The sequence below is a fragment of the Xiphophorus couchianus genome, chromosome 19 (assembly GCF_001444195.1).
Source record: "Xiphophorus couchianus chromosome 19, X_couchianus-1.0, whole genome shotgun sequence".
Classification (NCBI taxonomy): domain Eukaryota; kingdom Metazoa; phylum Chordata; class Actinopteri; order Cyprinodontiformes; family Poeciliidae; genus Xiphophorus; species Xiphophorus couchianus.
The window spans coordinates 11,404,444-11,430,001 of NC_040246.1; the positions used below are offsets into that span (position 1 = coordinate 11,404,444).

The window sequence follows — 25,558 nt, forward strand, 5'->3', positions numbered from 1 at the left end:
CGAGTCTTTAGAACGGTAGCTCCATACATCACAATGACTCAGAAACTGCTGATTCCATTGTTTATTTTTAAAACGTATTTAGCTTGTAATAGGTGCTTGCTACAAATGTGCTAATTTCATTATATCAAATTTGATTATAGTTCTGTTCCACAGAGACAAAACACAATGATAATAACAATACTGCCTTGGAATTAATGGTGGGGAGAATAGATTTTGCAGTTTGCTTACTATTTCGATGTTTGCTTTTTTTTTTGTAGGGTTAAAGGTGAATGTGCCTAAAGTTCATACATGTAGATCGACATTTTGTTCCCTTAAACTATTTTGTACAGGTATTTAAATTGTAACTGGCCCCAAAATCAATTTTGTTTTTTTTTCCTGATAAACTGTCTAATAATTTATGGTTCTCTTATATTTCTGGAACTAATTTTTTCTATGCTATCTAATATTTTTTTTAAGATTGGTATGACTGAGGAAGATAACTCTGACCCAAGGTATTTCCCAGAGAAGTAAATAGTTTATTAATGTTTACCATGATCACATGTTAGGAGTTCGATAAGAAACACATAACGTTATTCAAAGAATGTAGAAAACGTTTCGACGAGGATGGGATTCGAACCCACGCGTGCAGAGCACAATGGATTAGCAGTCCATCGCCTTAACCACTAAAGGCAAAATGGGGCAAAAGGGACTGCTAGAGGTGGGGGAAAAAGAAAGGAGAGGGGAAAGAAAGGGGGGGAAAAAGAAAAAAGAGAGAGGAAATATCTGAAGCTTCTTCTTAAGTTCATGCTTCAGATATTATTGTATTATTGTAGTAATAATACCTGTTTTATGCTCCACAAAGCATTTTTTACACTAATTTCAAGTTCAATATAGCATAACATCCACATTACTGTTAATTCTGAATTACTGAATTACTATACTGTTGATAGTATCACTTTTGAGAGGGCCAACAAAATTATAGAACACACAAATAAATGATCAGTGACATTTATTCACTCTTACACAACTACATTCACAGAGGACTAACAATATACCTCAACATGTATAAAGCAGCACCTAAAGGCTCACTAAAAACATACAGATAGCAACAGAGAGAACAAAAATGATGAGATATTAAAAGATGAAAACTAAAAAGAAAATCTTTCAAACAGTCACTGCTTCCCAAGAGACTCTTTCCATTCCAAAATGGTCTGTGCAGAGGCTGGACAGTACCATTTTCCCTTAATCTGTGTATGGCCAGTGCGTTTGTTTTTCGCCTGGCCACAAACTGAACACTGATAGTGGTAGTCCTGCTTCCATTGGCGCTTTTTGGGAGGCTCCCCTCTTGCCAGGCGTTCCTGGTCTTCTAATTCTGCCCTATTCTGTCTCCACTTCCTGTAGCGATTCATGTTGGCTGGAGCCTGATCTGATGGTGATGATGATGCTGAACCAGCAGCAGCTGCTGGGATTGATGAGTGAAGTGGTGGTCTATAGTACTGATATAATGGACCCAGAGGAGATGGCAGGGGTGGGAACTGTCCTTGTCCAAATGAGGTCAAAACTGGAGCTGGTGGACCGTAGCAGAAACCCAAAGAAGTGGATGGCGCTTGTGGCATCTGGTTCTGCTCACAGTAGGACCAAGCAGATGATGGTGGCTGGTTAGTCTGTGGACACAGGAAGCTGGCAGGAACTGGGGCCTGTGAAAAGAGTCCTGGCTGGTATGAAGGAGGACATTGCTGGGCGGAGCCAGCTTTACCACCAACCCGTTGACGGATCAGTGCCTCGCCTTCTCTGTTTTCAGGTTCCTTAAACTCCATGCTTTTATGTCCATGTTCCACAGGAAGGGAGGGGAGCTGTCTCGCTTCTGGAAAGGAGGCGTCAGCCACGGACACCTTCGGAGGAAGATTCACACCTTGGAGAAGAGTGTCCCTGTCTGTTCTCTTCTGCCGCTCATGTAGCCTGAAAGATAATACAACATAAATTGTTTCCTTTCAAAATCAAGCCATCTTTAAAGTGCAATATCTGTTAAAAATAAAGGACATCTTACCAAGCACACACAGTGGTATTGTTGATGGTGACCAACAACAAGTTGGTCTGGTCCTGTATGGGCCTGGAGTCCTCAAGTAGTTGTTTAAAGTGGCAGTACGTTTGAACAATAGATTGTGGGATGGGTAAAACCTTCCCCTTGCTGTCTTTTGGTCGGTTTCTTGCTTGCTGATATTCTTTCAACAGCTTGAGGCAAACGCACTCAGACACTCTGTTTGCGTCAGGTCTCTGGGCAGCCTGGCCATGGGTCATGAAGAGTCTGTGTAACAAACAGGTCATTCAAATAGCAGAAAAACACAAGCTCATTAACACTGATTTGATTGGAGCAGTAATGAAATGCAGTAGAAAAGTTCTTCTCATTTTGATGAGTTCAGCAAACCCATATTAATCTCCTAAGCTTAATGCTAAGAGAAAAAAAATATTGTATTTGCAATTCATGACTTGGCTTCCATCAGTGAATATGCAATCAAGTTATCCATTGTGTCAAATATTAGACAGGTTACCTTTCAGCTGCTTGCTGACCAGGTGCAGAGCCACTTCGTTTCCGGGAAGCCCTCCAAGGTCCTGGTAACGTGCTCTTCTTGGTTTTTAAGGTGTATTTGGCAGGCTGCTTGTCCATAGCATGCAGGTTAGAATACAGCTGCAAGACATTTTCTACCTCTGTTGTTGACAATGCAGTTATTGTTCTGTTGAGGCTCAAAAGGTACTCTGCCAAGCTGTCAACTGCCTCCCATCCAGGAAAACCTCTGTAGTCACACCGGGTCTCCTTAAAAGAAAAATACATAGATACAGATATGCACACAGTCATTTCTTTATGTTATCTGAAACAATTTCCTGGAACTGATGGTTGATCGGATTGGATAATCCGTATTTCTACCAAAGAAAAAGGCCAACATGCCACAAAAGAAAAAGAGAGAAATAATTTAGTCTAAAACAGTGGTCCCAAACAAGTGCTGCAGAAGCCTTTTAATCATTTAAGTAAGCTGTTTGCAAGCAAGACACCAAAAACATGCAGGGAAGGGGTACATGAGGACCAGGTAAGGGAACTACTGGTTTAAATAAAGTAGATTAAAGCATAAAATCAAGTACTGTTTCAGATTTATTAAGAAAAAATGTTTAGATGCTGAGAAAGATGGAAAAGGGAAAGTAAATCAAGCTAAGCCAAAGCCTAATCTGGAAATATGATTTTATAACAACAACTACATCCCAAAATTGTCTATTGAACATAATCCAGCAACCAAACAAAGTGTTGCATGCTGTAATGAAACAAAATGAACCCACATAGGTCTCACTCTACCTGGGATACTTGGTCCACCTGGGAACAGCTACTTGGTCCACTAAAGGAGTGGTCATCAGTAAGCTGACCTCCGACTGAAGCAGCAGCATGAGTGGGAGAGGCAGGGGTTGAGTCGATACTGGTTTCCTGTAAACACACAGAAGCGACAGCAAATGTTCCTTATATCGCCCCAAAAAACCCCCCCCAAAAAAACCTTTTTCTCTGCACTCATGATGGCAAGGTATTTATAGTGGCTGCTTATTTGTTTCAGTGTAAACCACTATATTAACGTGACAATGGAATCTTATTTTTAAGAAAATATCTAAATATGAAAATGGCGTACACAATAATAAACAATGTTACAAACTGACATTTTTGGCTCTTACAGTATTTATAACATAAAAGTTTGAAATGTTTTTTTTTTTTGCTTTTGTTCGTCTCATTTACATGATCATCACCAAACTATTCAATAACAACCATCTTCAGTTACTGATGATAATCTCATAAATTATAACAATAGATTGTAAATGCCAATGTAGAAGCATGGAACACATGAGGGTAATTTGCTCTGTTAATAAGACAAATTACTCACTAAATACAAGTGTAATGTAATTAAAGCATTACCTGAGATGACATGGGAGAAGATTCTTCCTGGAGAAAAAGAATGTTAGGGGATGGCATTTCCAACTGGCTTTCACACTGTAGGATGTCGTGGGGGCTCTCTGAGAGAATGTCAGTGACGTCACTGATGGTGACATCAGGACTGTCCTCCTGAGCGTTAGCTGGCATCTCTGGCAAAATAACTCCCAGTTCGCTGTCCTGCTGGGGACCTAAGAGGTCTCCTCTGTCTGACTGTGCAAGAAGATACTCCACAGCAATCCGCTCACCTTCAAGGAACATAAAGGACATTTGACAATTGTATTTGAAAGTGGCAAATTTGCTGTACAAAAATCAGCATTTTTGTGGAATTTGTTAGGTAAATGTCCAATACCTGTGGGACAGCCTGGGGGAACAAACTCTGGCAAGAGGGCATGACCCAGCACTTTGTTGCTCAGAGTGTTGAGGTTGGACATCAGACGAACATCATAGAGTTTACTGTGCGATCTGCGACTCATATCTAAAGCTTCTTGGGTTCTTTTCATGTTCCATCTGGATCCACCCTCAAGCATATACATTTGAGTGTGCATGGCATTGCTTCTCCATCCTTAAAAAACAGAGTTGCAAAGATTGGCAGCATTTATGAAATGATAACTTCTATGGAATTTTTTTCAGAAATTATGCTTACTCTCATTTTTAGATGTAAGGTTAAAATTCTGGTGTTACAAAAATGAATGACATCAAATATACCAATTCACAGTTTACCTGGTATGAAGGAGCACTGGTGTCGATGAAAGCTTTCAACTGAAGACGAGCCCCTGCTACATCTGAAGGTTTGAACTTCTTTGTCTCCCTTTTGTGTTGAGCGAAGCTTGGTGTACAGTTCAACACCAGGTGGATCTTGGATGCATGGCAGGTGCTTCTGCTGCACTTGCCACACATGAGTCATGCTCTCAGGGTTGATCAGGCGGAGACCTAAGGTGTCAGTCAGTTCCCACATGGAGTTTAATAATTCCTGAATGAGGTTCCGGGTTTCTTCTACCCCTCTTGTCCTTCTTCTGCAATGTTTAGCAAGCTCACTCGAATTAATGTTGGCCAAAACTTGGGCGTCAGTGGGAGGATGACCAGTATATTTTTTCTTCAGCTCTGACCTCTTTGCTTCTTTAAGGCAGCTGACATCATCTTGATCCCATTCAAAAATGCAGCAGGACAGCTTGGAGCAGAAAGTTCCATAAAGAGGATGATGTTCTGTGGTGAGACCGGTTGTGAATCGTCTCATGTAATGAAAGATGTCAAGCCTCACTTTAGTTTTCCATGGTCGAAACCACTCAAGCACTGGAGGCACACCTGTTTAAGCAAAAATAAATATATAAATAAAACACAAATTAATCAATTCTACAGCAGTTAATTTACCTTATGACTCACAGCTGATTGTATTAATGTTGCTACATAAAACATAACTGCTACATAGATCACAATACCTTGTTCAAAATACATTTCTTAATAAAATAATTAAAGTGACCCTAAAATATTTTAAACTTTGAACTGTAAACAAATGTTACAGTGAAGTGCAACGAGGTCTAAAAATCACAAACCTGATTCACTACAGCAGTCTCTGTCAACATAAAGGATTTGTGGCTCTGGTTCCCCAGCATTCCGGAAGCGCATGACAATTCCTTGGCACAGTTCCTCCAACCCTGCTCCTTCACCTGTGGTCAGCACACAGTTCAGAACCTGGCCATATTCATTGGTGATGTTTGTCATCCATGTAGCGGTCTCAGAAATTCCACCAGCAAGTTTCTTGGTGATCTGTTTGGTAAAAAAAAAAAAAAAAGGTAATTATAATCTGATTAGAATTTGGAATGCAAATTATAATCAGAATAACAACATATTTTAGAGGTGTTTTACTGTACCTTTTTGGTTGAATCAAGCTTTAAAATCCTTCCATATGTTGACGTGATGACACCCTTCATCTCGGACAAGTGACAGAGTATTTCATTGGCATGCACAGTCTCAAACCACTGTGCAAGAGGAAGGGGGCTAAACTCTGGTGGATTCTGATAGACCACTTCATGGATCCTACTTAACGCGCTCTTCTTCTTGTGAAGCTCACAGTCAGTCAGATAATCGATGGTGCGTTTTGCCCACTCCTCACTGTGCAGTTCTTCTAATGCTTGCTGCACGTAACTGGAGCTATTTCCAACAGTGCGTGGTTTCAGCAAAGTCACACACCTTTTGTCCAGAGCCAGTTGTGTGGTGAGAATGGCTGGAAACCTGTTTCTATGGGCAGGATCTAACTGATTTAGCACCTCTGTGCTCCATGGACAAACAGGAATCATGCATTTACTGCACCGTGGATAATCTCCCCCAATCAAATAATATCTTGAATCAAGATCTATAACTTCTCTGACCTTTGTGTAGATCCCAGAGTGATGCATCTTGGTGTTGCATTGATGACACTTAAGAGAAATACCCCACATCCGCATAGGTGCCCATAAAAACATCCTCTGCCTGAAGTAGACCAGGGGATCTGGAGGTGCATTCATTATCTTTGGTAGAGAGGGTGGATGAAACCAGTTTTGTGAGAAGTGTTGTTTAAACTGTCCAGTAGAATTATAAAGGCACTGTGCAATCCATTGCTGGTCTGCTGGTGTCAAGAAAACTGGTATGAGGTTTGAGATCTATCCAGGTACACACAGAAAAAGGTGCATGAAAGCCTGAAGGAAATAAAGCAATCTTGTGTTTTGATTTATAATGATTGAGTGTTTTGATAAGGATTAAGTTGAACATGGATGAATACAATAGGTAAAATGACTGTATGTAAGTAATCACTGAATGATTCACTGAATGATTCTGAAGTGTACGAATCATGATCTGTAATAACATGACAACAATGAAATGATTAAGGTTTGATGATTTATAATAAGTGAAAGAGGTGATTAATGCTTATGATTAATGCTTAATGGAAATCAGCACATAGTTTTTAATATTTGACTGTGTTTTAAAGTTAATCAGAGGAAAGCACATAGGTTTTAATGTTAAAAAGAAAAAGGGAAAAAGCAGAAGGGGAACTTGTGAGTTCCTGCTGTCGCAAGCAGTTCTGAACAGATGGCCAGACGCACAGGATGGGTGGGGCAGTATGGTTGGCTAAGAACAACACGCTGAGGAAAGGACGGTACTTTCCATCCCAGCCAGCAGACAGGAGGAGCCGAAACCACGTAAACTAACACTCCCCATACACATATATGGCAGAGAACTGTATATAAGCAGACGGAAAAGGAGAAGTTCTTGTTCTTTGTCTGCGGCACCGAAGTAAAGCTAACACGAAGAAGCAGATCGAGGAAACAACAGCAGACCACACCCTGAAGCCACGGGAAAAGCTGAAGCTTCGTGCCGCCAAAGGGAGACAAGTTCCAATCGTCCAACCCGGGTTTCTGATTCGATCGTCGGTCTTGCCTCAACCCAAACACTGCAACAGACTTGGAGAAAAGACAAAGGTTCCGGAGGGATAAGGAGTTGGGTTTTCAAAACAATTGAACCCTCTCTACTTTGCTTCTATTCTAAAGAGGATTTTCCACACAAAGGACAAAGATTCAGACCAAGGTTTTCGGACGTTCCTGTTGCTAAAGATCCACCACCAACTGGGTATGAGTCGAACTTGCTTCCTAAAAAGCTATCTCAGAATCTACGACATAGGTTAGGGAAAAGAGACAGTAGGGTATGATTGTACATGTTGATCATATTACACTGCTCTTGAATTATATACAATTGATTATTGATCTGTATGTCACATATCCCTGCTTAAGCTTGCTTAATAAATTCATACTCTAAAATTCTAATGAGGTTGGTGGACATTGGAATTAATTGAGTCATTTACTCCTTTTTCAGTTCTTTTAATAAAGGTAAAACTAATGTACATGGTTCTAGTAAAGAGGAGGCTTCATAATTTCCTTTGGTGAGAGTAAAATAATGACCCAGGGACTTACATCCAAGTCACTAAATCTAGTCTAGTCGGTTCCAAGAGCAAGTTATATTTTAGAAAGCGAGCTACCGTTAACAGGAGTGGTTATTGGAATTATGCAGCTGTGAGGGCTACTCAGCTGACTGTTTCTTAACTGAAAAGGGTCGTAACTTCTGGATTGGAGGTAGTTAGAGCTAGACGAATCGCTTTCGACACCAGTTTAAATAGATTATCTCTTATAGATCTCTTTTAGGGTAATACCCAGGTCTTAGAGATTTTCCGGACCTGTTAGACAGAGAACTGGTCAGTAGTCAGCCCCGGAGGATTGTGACGAAGTGGGCGGGGCTAGCTATTGCAGGATAACGGACATGGCGCCCAACGTGGGGCGGAGCCAAGTAGGCGGGCCCTAATAAACCAAGTCAGTAAAAACAGAAGTATGATTCTGAATAGCTCACTTGGATGGTTAACTCTGAGGGAATAGAGTTAACGGTGACTGATAAGGCCGTCAGTCACAACCCTTGCAGTAACTGTATAGCATGCAGGTGAGGGACAGCTTCTACTGAGGATAAGTGATAGTATCCAGACAGTGAAGCCAGTAGCCAACACAGCCTGGACCCATCCCTACTCGAGAGCGCAAAGAGAGGCTTTGGGGAATAGGCAACTCGAAGACAAAGACAACAATGAATGAAGAAGAAAGGGGGGAACTGGATCCCCTGCAAGAGCCAGCAAAGGGACAAGAGGCAAGCAACATCAGCCGGGATGGAGAGAGTCATCAATCCCATCTTTCCCAATCCACATTATCACAATTGCCTGTATCGTTGATATTACTCGGTGATGGATTGGATTCCTGGATTGAGGTAATTAGGAGGGTTTTCTTTGAATCTCACTACACCATCAAAGAGGACATGGCACGGAACTTAATGAAGTACCTGGTGCAGACTCGGATATACTTTTGCACACAGCTTAAACATGGTCACCGACTGGGAGTCGTTAAATGCCCGTTAAAGGTAACCAAGAAATCGGAGATCAGAAAATGGCTGGAATGGTTCGCTGAACTCCTTGAAGGATGGACGATTGGTGAGCTGCGGATGGTCTACAGCCCCTCCGAGAAATATGACAGCCTAGTGAAGACAGCTACATTGGCAGCGGGCATCGAAGGGATCCTGGTGAACCCTCTCGCCAGTGGGGTGCGCAAATACAAAGAATATGCCGAGGTTCTGCAGAGACTTTCGGCCTTCAAAGAGACCCGAGGAAAAGAGCAGGCCCCAGACAAAGTGGAATCGGAGGTGGCTGAGGCCCCCTCTCAACTGCCCAGCAGAGCCACAACACCGACAAACCAGCCGAAGCAAGCTCCGCAGGACCTGATAGACCTGACGGACGACGACGACAACATCCCAGCTCTACCGGGATCATCGCGAAACGACGAAATCCCCTCTGAACAGTCAGGAGAGGAAGATCATGAGGGATCGCTCATCGACGGCTTCACCAAGGAGCAGTTGGAGCAAGCGGCCAGGGACTGGTCCCCTCAACGGGATCGGGGGGTCGGGTTTCATCCCCGAGTCCACAGCACGGAGAGAAGGCAGCCACCGCCACCTACGGAGACTCCAGCGGGCAGCAGTTCCGACGAGGACGAGGAGGAATCGGATGAGGAGCTGTGGGACCCCGGCCGCCCTAAAAAGAAGACCCAAAAGTCGGATGTTTGGAGGAGCACCCGAGAGTTGACCAAAATACCATCAGAGACCATCAGCTTAAGGCTGCAATCCGGGCTCATGATTTACCAGTTTATTGGAGGAATATGGGACCTTGAAGGTGACGGGCTGATTGTGTTCACCAATGATAAATACAAGATCCACAATCGAAAGTTTCGACGCAGCCTTAAAAACCAAGCTGGGAAATACTATCAAAAAGACTCAAAGGTGTTGGAGGCTTCCTGTAGTGAAGAGACTAGAGGAGACGTAGTGATGATGAAGGGCTACAGTCTCCCTTATGGTGCCGTAATCCTGGTCCCAATTGATGTATACAAGAAAGGAGAGAGTCTGGAGGAGTATCGGAAGAAGATGTGGCATGGACTCGAAAGGGGCCTGGTGACCGCCAGCAACGAAAGCATGAGAAGGGTGATGGTGAGCGTGCAGGGACTAAGATCGGCAGATTTGCCAGGGGACACCGCCAGGGCGGTCACAGAGAACGGAGTGGTGAACATAGCCAAGACCAACAGTCATTTCTTTGTGTTCAAAGAGGTGGTGGTGGTGGTAGACCCCCGTATGCATCGACTCCGTACGGAGCAAGGTGTGCGAATGGCAACTGAAATGGAGGAACAATGCCGCATCAGCCACCCAGCAAAGGAGATTAAGAAATATCCCTTAAAAATACCCCAGAGTGGAGTTTCAAACACCACCCAGACCGGCAAGGCCAAGGTTATGGAGCCAATCAGGATAAAGTTAAGGGAAGCACCAGTCGGGCCAGAGTCCCAAGCCGCAAGATATGTCAAAGAATTCTCATTCGAAGGAAGCAGCAGTGAACTGAGGCAACCCAACGCGGACAGAGTCAAGGATGAGCAGCCGACGGTCCAGAGAGAAGTAGGACCGATGAAACCAGCCAGGATTCAACCGCTGAACTCCCCCAGGAGGGAACCTCTTCGACAACAACAGTATGAGGACATCAGCGACTCGGAGGAAGGAGAAGAGCAACAGGAGATCGAACATTCTGAAGAAGAAGAGGAAGAGAGTGATCACGGCAGCATCTTCTCCGACCCAAAGCAACCACCGACAGGGCATAAGACACTCCGAACAGGACAGCACCGAGGAAAGAAGAAAGAAATAGAAACCTTTGACATCGAGGGTTCTTCTGAAAGACTGGCGAGAGACGTGACCTGGGGCCCCGTACAGGCTAAAGACGGACGGCGTACGTATGTACCAGAGGTCGGTCAGACAGAGTACCAGATTCCAGCGGGATGGGCCAGCAGGCTGGGAGACAAGGTGCTGCTCGAGGTAGAAGCGACAGTCGGGGAGTGGGCTAACATCCTGATGACACCATCCTGCTCTACCCTGACAGCACACTATTCCCTGACCACCAACTTCAGGAACGCATACATGGGAATTATGTATGATGTGATGCTGCGACGACTGAAGAAAGCGGCCTACAAGTACTCCAGGGAGACTCGACAGAAGCTGGACGAGGTGTCGGCTGATGAAGAGGAGCCGCAGGCGACGTCTTCAGAGCCAGGACCACAGATCCCGCGGGGACCACAAGGAGTGTCAGCCCAGCCACCGGCCACTACTACCGGACAAGATGCATACGCAGAACTAAAGAATCTAAGGCTGGTGATTCGGAGTAAAAACGCAGACGAAAATAATGAGGAGTATTTGAAAGATGTCTGGCCAACTGTGCTATCTACCACCAACCACGAAGGGGCCAAAAAGTTGTGGCTGACCAGCGTGACTGCGGACCCGATGGTTGGAACAGAGTCAGCACAGAGCAACTATGAGAGATTAGTGTTGGAGGACATGGACGACGAAGAGTCCCAGGTGAAGAGGGCTAGAGGACGGCTGGACAAAGGAAGCCGGTTGGAACCGCTTTGGCACACACTAAAGCAAACCGTTTCTCCCGCGAGGTATGTGAAGGTACTGCGTGAGGTGACAAAGGGACGAAGAGGAGAGATTGTGTTTGTGAAACTACCAGTGAGAAGCACAACCGTGGCCCAGATGGATGTGGCAGTGCAGGGATTCGACCTGGAGCAGCAGTACTACGAGGACAAAAGGAAGAAGGAGGCTAGCCAACCAGCCAAGCCACCTGGAAGGGTCAACATCAGACAGCCATCTAACTTCCAGAACAGGCCGTTCCCGCAGGGCACACAGCCATCCAACTTCCAGGGCCGGCCGTTTCAACAGGGAGCACCACCATCCAATTTCCAAAACCGGCCGTTCCAGCAGAAACCTCCAGGACCAAAAGGAAGACCGACCAACCCGCCGGCTTCACAAAATCAGCCAGGGAAAGGTCAGTTCCTGACGGATGAAGAATATAGGAAATTGAGCCCAGAGCAAAGGACGGCCCTCCGTGAGTCCCGTAAAGCCGGGGCCGGAGGGTCACCAAAGTAATGGCGTCCAGGTCGCGGGTTATTTTAGAAAATGCCTACTGGGAAGGGGACGAAATCTACGCCAAAGTGGAGGGAGTACCCTACCTGGTGGACACCGGAGCGGAGGTGTCTATGACCCGCAAAGACCTAGAAACAGCAGGACACCTGAAGGTTCAGTTTGCTAATGGAAAAATAGAGGAAATGCCATACGGGACATGGAAAGGAGTAGTGTGGGTGAAAGGTCCTTACAATCTACTCACAGTAAAAGACTTAGATGAACTCAGTAAAAAGAAAGGCACACATCGCCGACTAGAGCGAAGGCTGACGAGCTTGAAAGCAAGGTTGGTGAAAGTCGGCCCGACCCAAACCGGATCCGGGCAGCAGGACTGGTACAAACCGATTGACATACCGACGGTGACAGAACAGAAGATCGCAGAGAGTGACTTCTCCCCGGCTGGGAAAGAGAAGCTGCGTGAGATCATCGTTACAGCGCAAGTGGCACGGTTCAAGAACGATTGTGGGGATTTGGGTCCAAAGTTTGTTCATCACATCGAAGGTGGGGTTCATCCACCTGTTCGGCAGTACCCGCTGAATCCGGGAGCAGTCAAGGAGATGGACAAGATAGTGAAGGAGCTGAGCGCCCTGGAAATCATCAGAGAGGAGCTCAACCCGATCACCAACAGCCCCATCCAGGCGGTGAAGAAACCTGAATCGGCTGGAGGGGGTTGGAGACCAGTTATCAACTTCAAGGCCCTGAATCGGAGAACAATAGCAAACCGAGCCAGTCTAATCAATCCCCAAGGAGCGCTGAAAACTCTTCGAGTCAAGAAGTTCAAGTCATGTATCGACCTAGCCAATGGATTTTTCTCTCTACGCCTCGCCAGACAATCGCAAGGTAAAACTGCGTTCACCCACAAAGGCAAGAGCTATGTGTGGCAAAGGTTGCCCCAGGGATACAAGAACTCCCCAAACGTGTTCCAGTCAGCAGTGATGGAAGTACTGGGGGACGTAGGTGCAACTGTGTACATTGATGATGTCTTTATTGCTGATGACACAGAAGAAGAACACCTACAAAGACTACAAAAAGTGGTAGAAAACCTCACCAAGGCAGGCTTGAAGCTAAACCTCAAGAAATGTCAATTTGGACAGTTCCAAGTGAATTATCTGGGTTTCCAAGTCACGTCGGACTTGGGACTCTCAGACGGGTACAGAGAAAAGCTGACGAACATTCAACCACCTCAGTCAGAGAATGACTTACAGAAAATATTAGGACTATGCAACTACGTCCGGGACCACGTACCCAATTATCAGAAGTATGCCAAACCTTTGTACAAATGCCTGAGAAAGAGTGAGGAGGACGAAAAGGACGGAAAAAGACCCTGGGTTTGGACAGCAGCGAATCAACAGAACCTGGAAGACTTGAGAAAAGCCATTCAAGCAGCTGTGAGACTGGAGCCAAGAAGTTTGTCAGAACGACTGGTAGCAGAGATCAGCTGTGAGAATGACGATGCCATGATCAAAGTAAGTAATGAAAATGGAGGCTTGGTTACCCTGTGGAGTTACACCCTGACTTCTGTTGAGAGGAAATATCCGCAGGAAGAGAAAGAGCTAGCGGTGTTAGCTCGTTACTGGGGTGTGCTGAAGGATCTAGCACAAGGACAACCAGTTAAAGTCATCACACAGAGCCAAGTTCATAAGTATCTAAGAAAAGGTACCGTGGAAAGTACTAAAGCAACTAACACACGGTGGGGAAGATGGGAAGACATCCTGCTGGACCCGGAGATTGAGATTGGGCCAGCACAACCCACCAGTAAGAAGAAACCGCCAGAGACATCTGAGAAGCCAAAACAACCGGAATGGACAATCTACACCGATGGATCCAGAAAGGGGTCCGACCAGTCGGCATACTGGGGATTTATTCTGAAGCAAGACGGCAAGGAAAAATGCCGTCAGAAAGGAAAAGCTCCCGGTAGTGCTCAAGCCGGAGAAGTAACGGCCGTACTGGAAGGATTGCTGGAGCTGGTGAAAAGGAAAATCAAGAATGCCAGGTTAGTAACCGACAGTTACTACTGCGCTCAAGCCCTTAGAGAAGACTTGGCCATTTGGGAAGAAAATGGTTTCGAGACAGCGAAGGGCAAGCCAGTGGCACACAGAGACTTGTGGAAAAAGATTGCTGAGCTAAAACTACAACTGGAAATAGATGTTGAGCATCAAAAAGCACACACGCATGAGGGAGCTCATTGGCGTGGGAATGATGAAGTGGACTGTTATGTCCAGCAAAGAAAGATCGTCTTTGTCGGTACCGAGAAGTGGGACAGCACTCCCAGAGGACGGGAGGTCCCAGAGGAGTACGTGGTTGAGGTCGTGCGGAGCGTGCATGAGGCCCTTGGACATGCAGGCGTACGACCTACCCGTAAGGAGCTGGAGGAGCAGGATCTTTGGATCCCGGTGAAACAAGTCCAACGCGTGCTAAGGGACTGTGAAGTATGTGGACAATACAACGCAGGTCGCCGAGGGCAGCGGATGGAGGGGTTATCCATCAAAAGCACGGTCCCCTGGGGTTCAGTCTGCATGGATGTTGCAGGCCCCATGGGGATAACAGGAAGAAGAGGTGAGAAGTACCTCTTAGTGCTGGTGGATTCTATGTCGGGGTTTGTAACTACAAAAGCAGCCAGGAAAGCAAACGGCAACAGTGTTGTCGGCATGCTGGAACAAGTATGCAGTGCCCTGGGAATCCCGAAAGAGCTGCGCACGGATAATGGGACTCATTTCCGTAATTCACAGGTTGACCAATGGTGCCAAAAGTTTGGAGTAATGCGAGTTTACTCTCCACCCTATACCCCACAAGCTAACGGAGTGGTAGAACGAGCCATAGGGTTAGTGAAAAGCTGGATAGCTAAAAATGCTAACACCAACAGTTGGAGCACACAGGCGGTGGAAATAGGGCAGGCCCTGAACGACAGAAGCAGAGCCGAGAGGCCCGCCCCTGCAATGGAGCTCAACCAACGGCCGTTCACGACGAAGGAAGTGGGGCGGAGCTCCAGCGACAAAAAGGAGAAGCCGACGCCCAGAGTGCCATTCCGAGAGGGACAGCGCGTGTGGGTCAAAGCAAGAGAGCAACCTGTAAACGCAGCAGTAAAACCCAAGTTTGAGACCACTGACATCGTCAAGCAAGTACTGGATAGGAACACAGTATTGCTGAAAAGGAAAGGGATTCAAGGAGTTGAGCAGCTCAAGCCAGTTCCTGACTAAAGTGAAACAGAAGCCGGTGAAATGGCCAGTGAATCATGTACCATTCCACCCTATATCGGACTGGCCACCGTGAAAGGGGTGGTTATAATTAGAAGAACACCTTCAGGGATTTGGGCAGGACGAGCCCTGAAGAAATTGGATTGGGCTAAAAAGGGAGTCCTGTCGGAGGAGCGAGAGATGCTGATATGGGCAAGAGCTAAAAGTCGCTGTCCGGTTTGTTTAGTAAACAACCCACTCCCCATCACCTGGGAGGGACCGGGCCGTGAGAAACCCAGGCAACAAGGAGCCACCGCAGAGATACTACAACATCTCCGCGTCTCTCCGGTTACGGTTTTGAACAACACCATCTGTGGGAACTGCCGGGTAGGTTACCTGCCCCGACTTCAGTTGGAGACCCAATGGAGCTGGCAGAATGAAGAACCAAAAAGCTGTTGTTGCGTCTGGGATGGGGACGATCTCCACCACTGTTCTACTTGCGAAGACCAGCTGGGGAGAGGAGAACTGACTTTGACAGGTCAGGCTGAGGGATGGCAGGTGACGAGGTTTTACAGCTCGCTGCGATATTACAGAACATATGGACAAGTACAACCAAATCACGGGAGCCCCATACCAATAATATTACCAGGACCTTCAGCTCCCCCAAACACCCCAGAAGAAGCGGATCCATGGGTGTGGAGGAGGGAAGAAGGGCCCCATGATGTCCTGTGGGATTCTGTTCATGCTGCCTGGCCGTATGAAGCTGCCGGAACATCCCTGTCATTTCCACCATTGAACACCAGCCACTCCCCTGTGATCTTCCGGGTACATCGTCCTCACGCGTACCAACCATCAGCTGAGGGGCTAAGTGCACTCCCAGATGATGCCAGAGACCAAGCCATTAATGGGGGTTGGACAGGCCCCTGGGAGCTGACCACATGGTCACATCTGATTTTGGAAGTCATCAATGACTGCACAATTCCTGTGGTGGATTTACCGGACGTGCCAAGGGAAGATGGAGTACGCTGCTCAGATATGTATTACTACACCACTGAGGTGGACGGGTGGGGCAGCAATGCGGTAAGACCTAAGGAAAAGTCTTGCCTGTACTGGATAACAGCGGAGTCCCAGTTTCGGGATGGAGTATTGCAACACCCGGGAGGAGTGGCCCACAGAGCGGGTACGCCCTCCGATCCTAGCACCTCCTGCCAGATTCAGCTGTCAGTGCGCATGATCACCGTCCCCTTTAAAGGAATCTACTCCGTCGGAGCAGCCATCAAAGTGGTGCCAGACGAGCAGAATTACGCCACCGTGTCCTACACCGAACCGGAGCCTCCTAAGAAGAAACCCAAGACCCACGCCTGGCAGAAGCTCGCTTCAGCATTTCCATGGAGGAAGAAGAACCAAGACTAACGGATAAACCGGAAGGGGGAAAACGAGTCGTCAAGTCCCAACGTCAGTCAAAACCCACAAGACGGACAGGTACAAAGGTTTTTGTAACTAAAATGTTCAAAGTAGGAGCTGGAGTCTCGTCGGGACTATCAGATAAAGGTCCGTTCCTGAGACTCCCTACTACCTCTATTCTCCTGGATATGCCACGAGAAGATTTCACTCCTTCCAATCCGCTCACCGAAGCATATTTTCTCAAGTACCTCATATATCTTCGACCCACTGATTTTCAGAACACCAAACAGGTGGGGGAAAGTGAAGAGTACACGTCACCCCCTCCAACGAAGCCACATTTATTCATCCCCACCGCACCGCCTGCTTGGCAAGGACGAGGGTCCAATAACACGGTCCATTATGCATCAACTTCACCTATGAGCCCAAGATCTCTGCCGTGGACTTTTAATACAGTGTATCACAGGGTACAGGGGATCGAACTACGGATAAGGTGGGGTCCCCATTACCTTGAACCACTGCAAGGACTGTATTGTGAAATTTCACTTAATGACATGATTATTTGGACCACATCACCAAGTATGGCAAAAACCATAGTAAAGAGGGAAATGAATCCAGAATGTTATACATTTAATAACACCAGGCTTCCATTGAAATTGGAAATAGACAGGGTCTACCCCAACCCACCACACCAGAGGATTTTTACCCCGTCAACCTGGGGGTACCGCACCAGACTAACTTTGCATGGGCAACCTTTGTACACCTACATCTCAGTACCCGCCCCAATAGGGTACAATCACGAATCTTGGTATGACCAGGCGTTGAAAAATGGCACCGCCCAAGGCCCGTTTCCTCGGCCGCACTATTGGAGGGTGTTCCACTGGAAGTGGGTGTGGAGGGGGTTGGAGCCCGACTTACCCTACCCCTCTCCTATATTTACAGCCTTGCAACAAAGAAGAGCCACCAGACGGGTTGCAAAGAACCCGGCTCACCAAGGCTGTATCAAGGCTTTGAGAAAAATTTGTGCAAAGCCTGATGCACCGGATCCCAGAGAATCACTAATCTGGCCAGAATGGATGCTATCGGCATGAGGCGCAAGCCTACAGACCAGGGTTGGCTGGACTCAACATCGGATTCGGACAGCTCTTCTGACACTGACGACGACTCGGACACCTCTAACGAACCTTTGCTACGGAAAACGACTACGATAACAGGAAAATCCCTTTGCCTGAAAGGGCTGCTGACGCTTCTTGCTCTGCTATTTGCTGCTGCTGTTCTCGCTACGATCTTCTACTTCATCGGAGTTGGACCGTGGTACCTTACGCACACAAAGGTCACTTATGGACATTCCAAGTATGCCACTTTCAACTGCTGGAATACAAGCACCACGGCTATTTTTGTGCCATGGGACAACGAAACTTCTGCCCAGAATCGAACCGGATTATTCGCCAAAGACAACGGCAAAAAGTATGTGGAAAGCCGAGCCTACAAATTGAACGACTCCTCCCTAGACGACCTCTTGAATCGGACCTGGGAGATCTACGCCTATGACTTCCTCGACACCGGAGCGCTCTGCTGGATACGGGTTCTACAGCGCCAGGAGCGACGGACCGTGAGATGCAACTGGATTCATCCGGATCGAGGCTTTCCACAATGGCACTGCAATATGGCCTGTCGGTCGCTACTACTTTTACCGGAACAGGGATACTGGGATACCGAAGTTATATACCCGGCCCCGCACAGGTCCTCAGGCTGTCGAACCTGGCTCCCACGAGGGGAGTTTTGGGGAGACTATCACCTAAATTGCAGAGAAGATGCCAACATCACAGAGCGAGCGCGGATCAACAGAACCTCCCGAAACGACTTTCGTGACTGGGTCACGAGGCCGCCCCCCAACAATAGTTTGGCTAATATTACGGCTTTCCTGATTCGACAAGGTCCGACACGGTTCATGTACCAAGCTGACCAACAACATTGTTATACGCACCACTTTAGGTGGTTGAATGCCTGCCTCTGGAATAAGTTCGTCAAATGCAGGGGCCAAAATTACATTGTAACAGCTGTAGAAGAATACTGGACGGATTTATGGCATTCTGTACGCACAGTACGTACAGAAATTGAAGTCTGGCTGAATAACACATTCCCATGGACATATATAGCAACGGACCAAACGTTCTTTGTGGGAGACTTCCCAGAGGGGGCGGTTCGCTCTCCTGCTGGCTTAGAGGAGCTACACATTGCCAACTTGCGTACCCAACGCCTTCCAACTCCTGAAGATCTTCTTCATGCTCCTAAGGGTGATTTTGCAAAGATTGATAAGTGTGTCGCCAAGAGGATTTTTGACAGCCTCAACGATACTTATTGGAGGAACACCCTATCTTCACCACGATGTGACCTCTTACAAGAAAGCCATACTTTATTTTCCGTATGGAAGTATCACTGCCCTGATCCCGAAACCCTTCCTACCGCTAAATGGGCTCTACAAGCCTGCTATGAGGATTATTATCGAGATTGCGAATGGGAATGGTGGGGACTCCAACAGGAAGAACTTCAAGCCTGGGTTATACCATGTCTTAGTGAGTCCACCAATTATTGGATCAAGTACCAGTACCTCGCCACAGTTTATTCTAAGGACCGCGCGATTTGGCCTGGAATTTTTTGGAGACCTGAAAACTACGTCAACCCGAGACCCTGGCGCATGACTTGTAAAAACAACTCACGACAAGTCCTTGAATGTGTCATCAGTTTGGCCAGAAGACCCTGCCACGAGGTCCGAGGTTGGGAAAGCTACTGCAAACAACATTATGCCGATGAGTATGACACTCACTCTTCTGAAGTTACTTGGCGCAAAATCAATGGTACTTGGCGGAGGGCCATAGTGAGCGGACGGACCTGCACCGACGCAATTCTGGGATACCATCTCCAGAAGCGCAAGAGCATTCTGGGTCTCCCAGTTCCGTTCATCCCAAATCCCCTGGTGGCCATCGCCGAAGGACATGCTTTCCGCAAGAATCTGTGTGATGGGCACACAGACCCAGGGTTTGATTGGGTCGGGCCTAACCTTTTGTATTCCAATCTCACCTGCGAAATCTCCAAGGAAATTTGGGAAAAATGTGGAAAAGGGTCTGACCAACATGATTGTTACTGGATCGAGACGTTGGGATCAGCTATCGTGACCACCCTTACCGACGTCGTGGAAGGCGTTGCTAACATTGTAGAGGGAGGCCTCCACATCGTCGGACAGTGGCTGCTAGATGCTCTGAGCCTGCTGTGGCCATACATCTTGGGCCTACTGGGCGTGGCCGTGGCTTTAATCGTTGGCAAAATCGTCCTGGAGGTGTGGCTGAAAGCACTTTGTCGTTGCAAAAAGAGGGAGTACCAGCCCCTCCCTCCGAAGGAGGAGCCTGCTTCTGCATAAGAGAGAGCTCTCGTGTGCCTACGAGCCATTCAACCTTCACCGCCGCTGCCGACAGCACCGGAACCAAAAAGAACCACCATCGGACATCATGGAATCTAACTCTTCGACCAACACATCGAACCCCAACTCACTTTTTGCTCCAATTCAAGTGAGTACCCTTGAGCACTTAGGGGTTACCCTGGCCTGGGTACTCTACTGCCACACTGGTTCCTGGCCCAGGGGACATCCTATGAGGATCTTCGTTGCGCTACAAGGATATGTGAAGCTTATCCTACGACCCATCATCCTCCAGAAATGGGGGTTAGCTTCATCCCTCTTCGCTTGTTACCTGATGGGCCGTACCCGCATCAACTGGCGCAGGGGCGTTGTGGTCTGCCTATGGCTCGTCACCGACACCACAGCCCTGATACTGGAGTTGGTCTTTGGGGGTCGTCAAGCCACTCGAACCGCCCCACTTAAGATCCTCACAGCTATTCTAGAAGGGCTCTTCGCAGTATCTATCCTCGTCTACTTAGCGCGCCAAGCCTTGTCCATCAAAGGTCGGGGCAGGCGCATATGGCTGCAAAAGTGGATAGTTCTGGCTCTCTGGGCAACGGTTTGGGGGATCTTGGTGGTCCTCTACTGGCTTCAGGAAACCTCAGACCTAGCCATCGTTGTATGGATGATGACCTATGCTGCAATATTCCATGATTCCGCTCATGTCTATGATAGGGGCGAACCAGCTCCAGATCATGACATTCCGGTTCCTGTGATTAATTCTCCCTGGCTGGCAGCCCAAGCAGGCACACGAGCTTAAACCAGCTACACTCTCCGCTTTCGCTTTTGCATATTTGTTGTGTTATTGTTAATCCGAAACCCCTAATCGTGAAGTTACCTAGGTTGCTGTTTCTTCTCAGGCACCAACCTGCTGTGTGGGATGTGGGATCGCCGCAGAGTCCTATGGATTCATATGGGTTGCATCGTCCTCCCGCTGGTGTCACCGTTGCGTGAGCAGCCGTATCACCGATGTAACGGCAATTCTCTGCGCCACAGGGCAAGGAGATTTGCCTTACATAGCGGCCTCCACATCTCGATCCCTGGAACGGGTGCACAAAATAGTGTGGACCTCTGCCTTTGGCCAAGAAGACGACGACCTTATAACATCTCCAATGCACGCGGGACTCCTGCTGCCCGTGATCCAGAAATTATGGGAGCACCAGCTTACTCGACAATGCCTGCCAACTCTACACCTTCTCGATGGACGAGTTGTGGCAGTGGGCGAGTACCTTCCACCAGCGTGTCCCGTGTCGCCGGATATGTTTATCGATGTCGGATGCCAAACCAGCAGTGCGACTCACAGAAAAGGTACCCAAACTGAGATTCTCAGTTCATCTCACCAAGCGTGCCAGACAGAAGACACCCTCTTCGTGTCATCTCCTTCACCGGATCCGCCTTCAACCGATATGGATTTTCAGGATCTGCTGACTGAGTTGGAGGGATTCTGTGACAACCCACCGACACTGCCAGACTCTGAGATGGATCTGTCTTCGCTTCTGCAATTCTCCCTGGAGGACATTAGCCCTCCCGGATCAGCAGGATCTCCACTTCCTCCACAGTTGGACGCCGAGTGCTGGATTTCTCCGCCGTCCAATCTGACGGAGTATGAGGTTGTGGATACCTGGACACCATCATCATCTCCGGTTGCCTGCTACGAACAGGACATCTTGACTGCTGATTGCGGTGATGGACTTGACCTCTTTTGACCTCGGACTTTGTGTTTTCTGCGATGCACCGTCCGATCTCAAGGAGGGGGTGTCAAGAAAACTGGTATGAGGTTTGAGATCTATCCAGGTACACACAGAAAAAGGTGCATGAAAGCCTGAAGGAAATAAAGCAATCTTGTGTTTTGATTTATAATGATTGAGTGTTTTGATAAGGATTAAGTTGAACATGGATGAATACAATAGGTAAAATGACTGTATGTAAGTAATCACTGAATGATTCACTGAATGATTCTGAAGTGTACGAATCATGATCTGTAATAACATGACAACAATGAAATGATTAAGGTTTGATGATTTATAATAAGTGAAAGAGGTGATTAATGCTTATGATTAATGCTTAATGGAAATCAGCACATAGTTTTTAATATTTGACTGTGTTTTAAAGTTAATCAGAGGAAAGCACATAGGTTTTAATGTTAAAAAGAAAAAGGGAAAAAGCAGAAGGGGAACTTGTGAGTTCCTGCTGTCGCAAGCAGTTCTGAACAGATGGCCAGACGCACAGGATGGGTGGGGCAGTATGGTTGGCTAAGAACAACACGCTGAGGAAAGGACGGTACTTTCCATCCCAGCCAGCAGACAGGAGGAGCCGAAACCACGTAAACTAACACTCCCCATACACATATATGGCAGAGAACTGTATATAAGCAGACGGAAAAGGAGAAGTTCTTGTTCTTTGTCTGCGGCACCGAAGTAAAGCTAACACGAAGAAGCAGATCGAGGAAACAACAGCAGACCACACCCTGAAGCCACGGGAAAAGCTGAAGCTTCGTGCCGCCAAAGGGAGACAAGTTCCAATCGTCCAACCCGGGTTTCTGATTCGATCGTCGGTCTTGCCTCAACCCAAACACTGCAACAGACTTGGAGAAAAGACAAAGGTTCCGGAGGGATAAGGAGTTGGGTTTTCAAAACAATTGAACCCTCTCTACTTTGCTTCTATTCTAAAGAGGATTTTCCACACAAAGGACAAAGATTCAGACCAAGGTTTTCGGACGTTCCTGTTGCTAAAGATCCACCACCAACTGGGTATGAGTCGAACTTGCTTCCTAAAAAGCTATCTCAGAATCTACGACATAGGTTAGGGAAAAGAGACAGTAGGGTATGATTGTACATGTTGATCATATTACACTGCTCTTGAATTATATACAATTGATTATTGATCTGTATGTCACATATCCCTGCTTAAGCTTGCTTAATAAATTCATACTCTAAAATTCTAATGAGGTTGGTGGACATTGGAATTAATTGAGTCATTTACTCCTTTTTCAGTTCTTTTAATAAAGGTAAAACTAATGTACATGGTTCTAGTAAAGAGGAGGCTTCATAATTTCCTTTGGTGAGAGTAAAATAATGACCCAGGGACTTACATCCAAGTCACTAAATCTAGTCTAGTCGGTTCCAAGAGCAAGTTATATTTTAGAAAGCGAGCTACCGTTAACAGGAGTGGTTATTGGAATTATGCAGCTGTGAGGGCTACTCAGCTGACTGTTTCTTAACTGAAAAGGGTCGTAACTTCTGGATTGGAGGTAGTTAGAGCTAGACGAATCGCTTTCGACACCAGTTTAAATAGATTATCTCTTATAGATCTCTTTTAGGGTAATACCCAGGTCTTAGAGATTTTCCGGACCTGTTAGACAGAGAACTGGTCAGTAGTCAGCCCCGGAGGATTGTGACGAAGTGGGCGGGGCTAGCTATTGCAGGATAACGGACACTGGCTTGATGACCCGCAAAAACTGCTTGGGAAGAAAGCTGACCCAATTCACCTCCGGAGGCCTAAGGTGGGGAATAGATGAAGCAACTGAAGGAGTTGGCTGGGGGTGTTGCACTGTTGCAAGGCACTGTTGTGGCTCAAGTGCTGGTTTCTGGGGAGGTGTTGCTGGTTTCTGGGGAGATGCTGCTGGTTTCTGGGGAAGTATTGCTGGTTTCTGGGGAGGTGTTGCTGGTTTCTGGGGAGATGCTGCTGGTTTCTGGGGAAGTATTGCTGGTTTCTGGGGAGATGCTGCTGGTTTATGGGGTGAAGTTGCTGGTATCCCATGTAGTTTAAATACTTGATGTTGGTCTGGCATAGATGGTGATGTTTTGCCTGGTGGCTCATGACCTTCTTCAATATGATGAAGCAAACCAACTGCACCCATGACCTTTTTCCCACAATGTTCACAACATTGCTCTGCATGAAAGTCAGACAAATGTTCAGAGAAAAGTTCCACATTGACATCTTCACTACATAATGCACACTTTATCTGATTTGGAGTTTGACTGACTGACATAGTGGGAAGTTGGCAGCTCCCTGAACTTGAGCTCCTCTGCGCTGTCTGGTCAGCTGGAACTGTGCCTACACCTGAAATGTTTTGTGTGGCTGGATCTGCTGCAGCTTCAACTATGCTTGAGCTCCTGTGCATAGCAGGATTAACTGTTTTTAAAGCTGAACTGATTTGTGGGCTTGAATCTGCAGCAGCCCTAGGTACATCTGTGCTGCTCCCTGCACCTGGCATGCTTTCTGCTTCAATCCCTGTTGTATTTGCCTGCTCAGCTGACTGTGGAAAAACAACATTGAATAAACTTGTGTAATAAATCATTAAATTCTTTCCGGTGTTCTATAGCCATTTCGAATTATTGTCTGTTTTTGTCTTACATATTAAGATAGGTAACAAAATAATAACAAAAACTTAAGTGAAACACTTAAAAATGTCAACAGTCACTGGTATGCAACATAGCCTTTTTTAATCTATTGTATACAATAAAAGAAATTAACTTACAGTATGATAACCACAGTTGCAGGGAATTTTTTTCCCAAATATGTCGATTGTCCTGACTTTTTGGTTGAAGGCAGGAGTCAGTGGGCATGTGTCTATCCGCTGGATGACAGATTTCCATCTTCTGGCTCCAGGTCTCTTCCCGGTGGTAAATCGGAACTTGCCCTGAGCATACAGCTGCATAACACCAGCCCAGTAAGAGTCCGGTTTTCCTGTCTTCGTCATCTTTAAAACTGTACAAATCACAGCAGATGTTAGAATAATATTCCAAGCAACAGTATCTTTTTATGGTGGACAGTAACTATCCACCATATAAATAAACTATTAACCATAAATACTCATTTTACCTCGATTAAACAGTCAAAAAGTAGGAGACGGAGGAGCAACAACATTCGTTTCTTTCCGCGCAGGTCACTGCGCATGTCATACGTGATGACGTAACACGCAAAATCCTAGGAGTTTGTTCGGATTGGTTAGGACTTTGTTAGGAATTGTTAGGACTTTGTTAGGACTGTTAGGAATTTGTTAGGAATGTTAGAAATTTGTTAGGAACTGGATTGACGGCCAGTCGGCCCCGTGAAAAAGGCCACGGCCACCTCGTCTGACGAAAACACATCTGTAACGTGTCCGAATTTTTCCAGACTAGAACAGAGTTGCATTACTAATACTTGGTTGTGCATATAATGTCTTGATTAAACACGTGAGGTGTTTTACACAGCTCTGTGCCATTCGGGGGAAATTGCAAAACAAAGTGAACGTTACGGTGCAGTTCTTGTTTACCCCACCAGGTGGAGCCAAAGACTGACTCTTTGGCGAGCTTCAGGGATGTTTACGCATGACTTGTTAATTTATTTCAGTTAGTCAGTTTAAAAAGCAAAACTAATCAATCCAGCCCAGCTCTATTCTCGAAGCTATTCACATTAGAACTGAATGGCTTCATCCACAGGAATTAGTGCGTGTTTCAAGCCTTTCTTTATTGTAATTTTTTATAAAAGTGCTCATACATAACAAAATTCTGTTTTGGAAAATTTAGAAATTGTGTAAGATTAATTTTAAAAAATTATATT

At 46.5% G+C, this 25,558-nt stretch overlaps 1 protein-coding gene across 1 annotated transcript; it reads right to left on the reverse strand.

The window, feature by feature from the left end:
• Nucleotides 1-971: 971 nt before the first annotated feature.
• LOC114134843 (uncharacterized) lies at nt 972-24,342 on the reverse strand. The gene is made up of 10 exons (XM_028001697.1): nt 23,453-24,342; nt 5,812-6,548; nt 5,494-5,707; nt 4,664-5,245; nt 4,293-4,505; nt 3,926-4,188; nt 3,323-3,448; nt 2,529-2,791; nt 2,027-2,284; nt 972-1,938 (listed from the first exon to the last, which is right to left on the reverse strand). Exons 1-10 carry the CDS (start codon nt 24,312-24,314, stop codon nt 1,152-1,154), a joined length of 4,305 nt encoding a protein of 1,434 aa, XP_027857498.1. The 5' UTR covers nt 24,315-24,342; the 3' UTR covers nt 972-1,151.
• Between the last annotated feature and the right edge of the window lie 1,216 nt (nt 24,343-25,558).

What these genes read in the sequence shown, in the direction of transcription:
- LOC114134843 (XM_028001697.1), bottom strand. Translation starts at nt 24,314, where the DNA reads ATGATTTATTACACAAGTTTATTCAATGTTGTTTTTCCACAGTCAGCT. An exon ending in AGACTGCTGTAGTGAATCAG is followed by an intron (nt 5,246 to 5,493) that starts GTTTGTGATTTT and finishes TTGCTTAAACAG; the next exon opens with GTGTGCCTCCAGTGCTTGAG. An exon ending in TCCCCCAGGCTGTCCCACAG is followed by an intron (nt 4,189 to 4,292) that starts GTATTGGACATT and finishes TGTTCCTTGAAG; the next exon opens with GTGAGCGGATTGCTGTGGAG.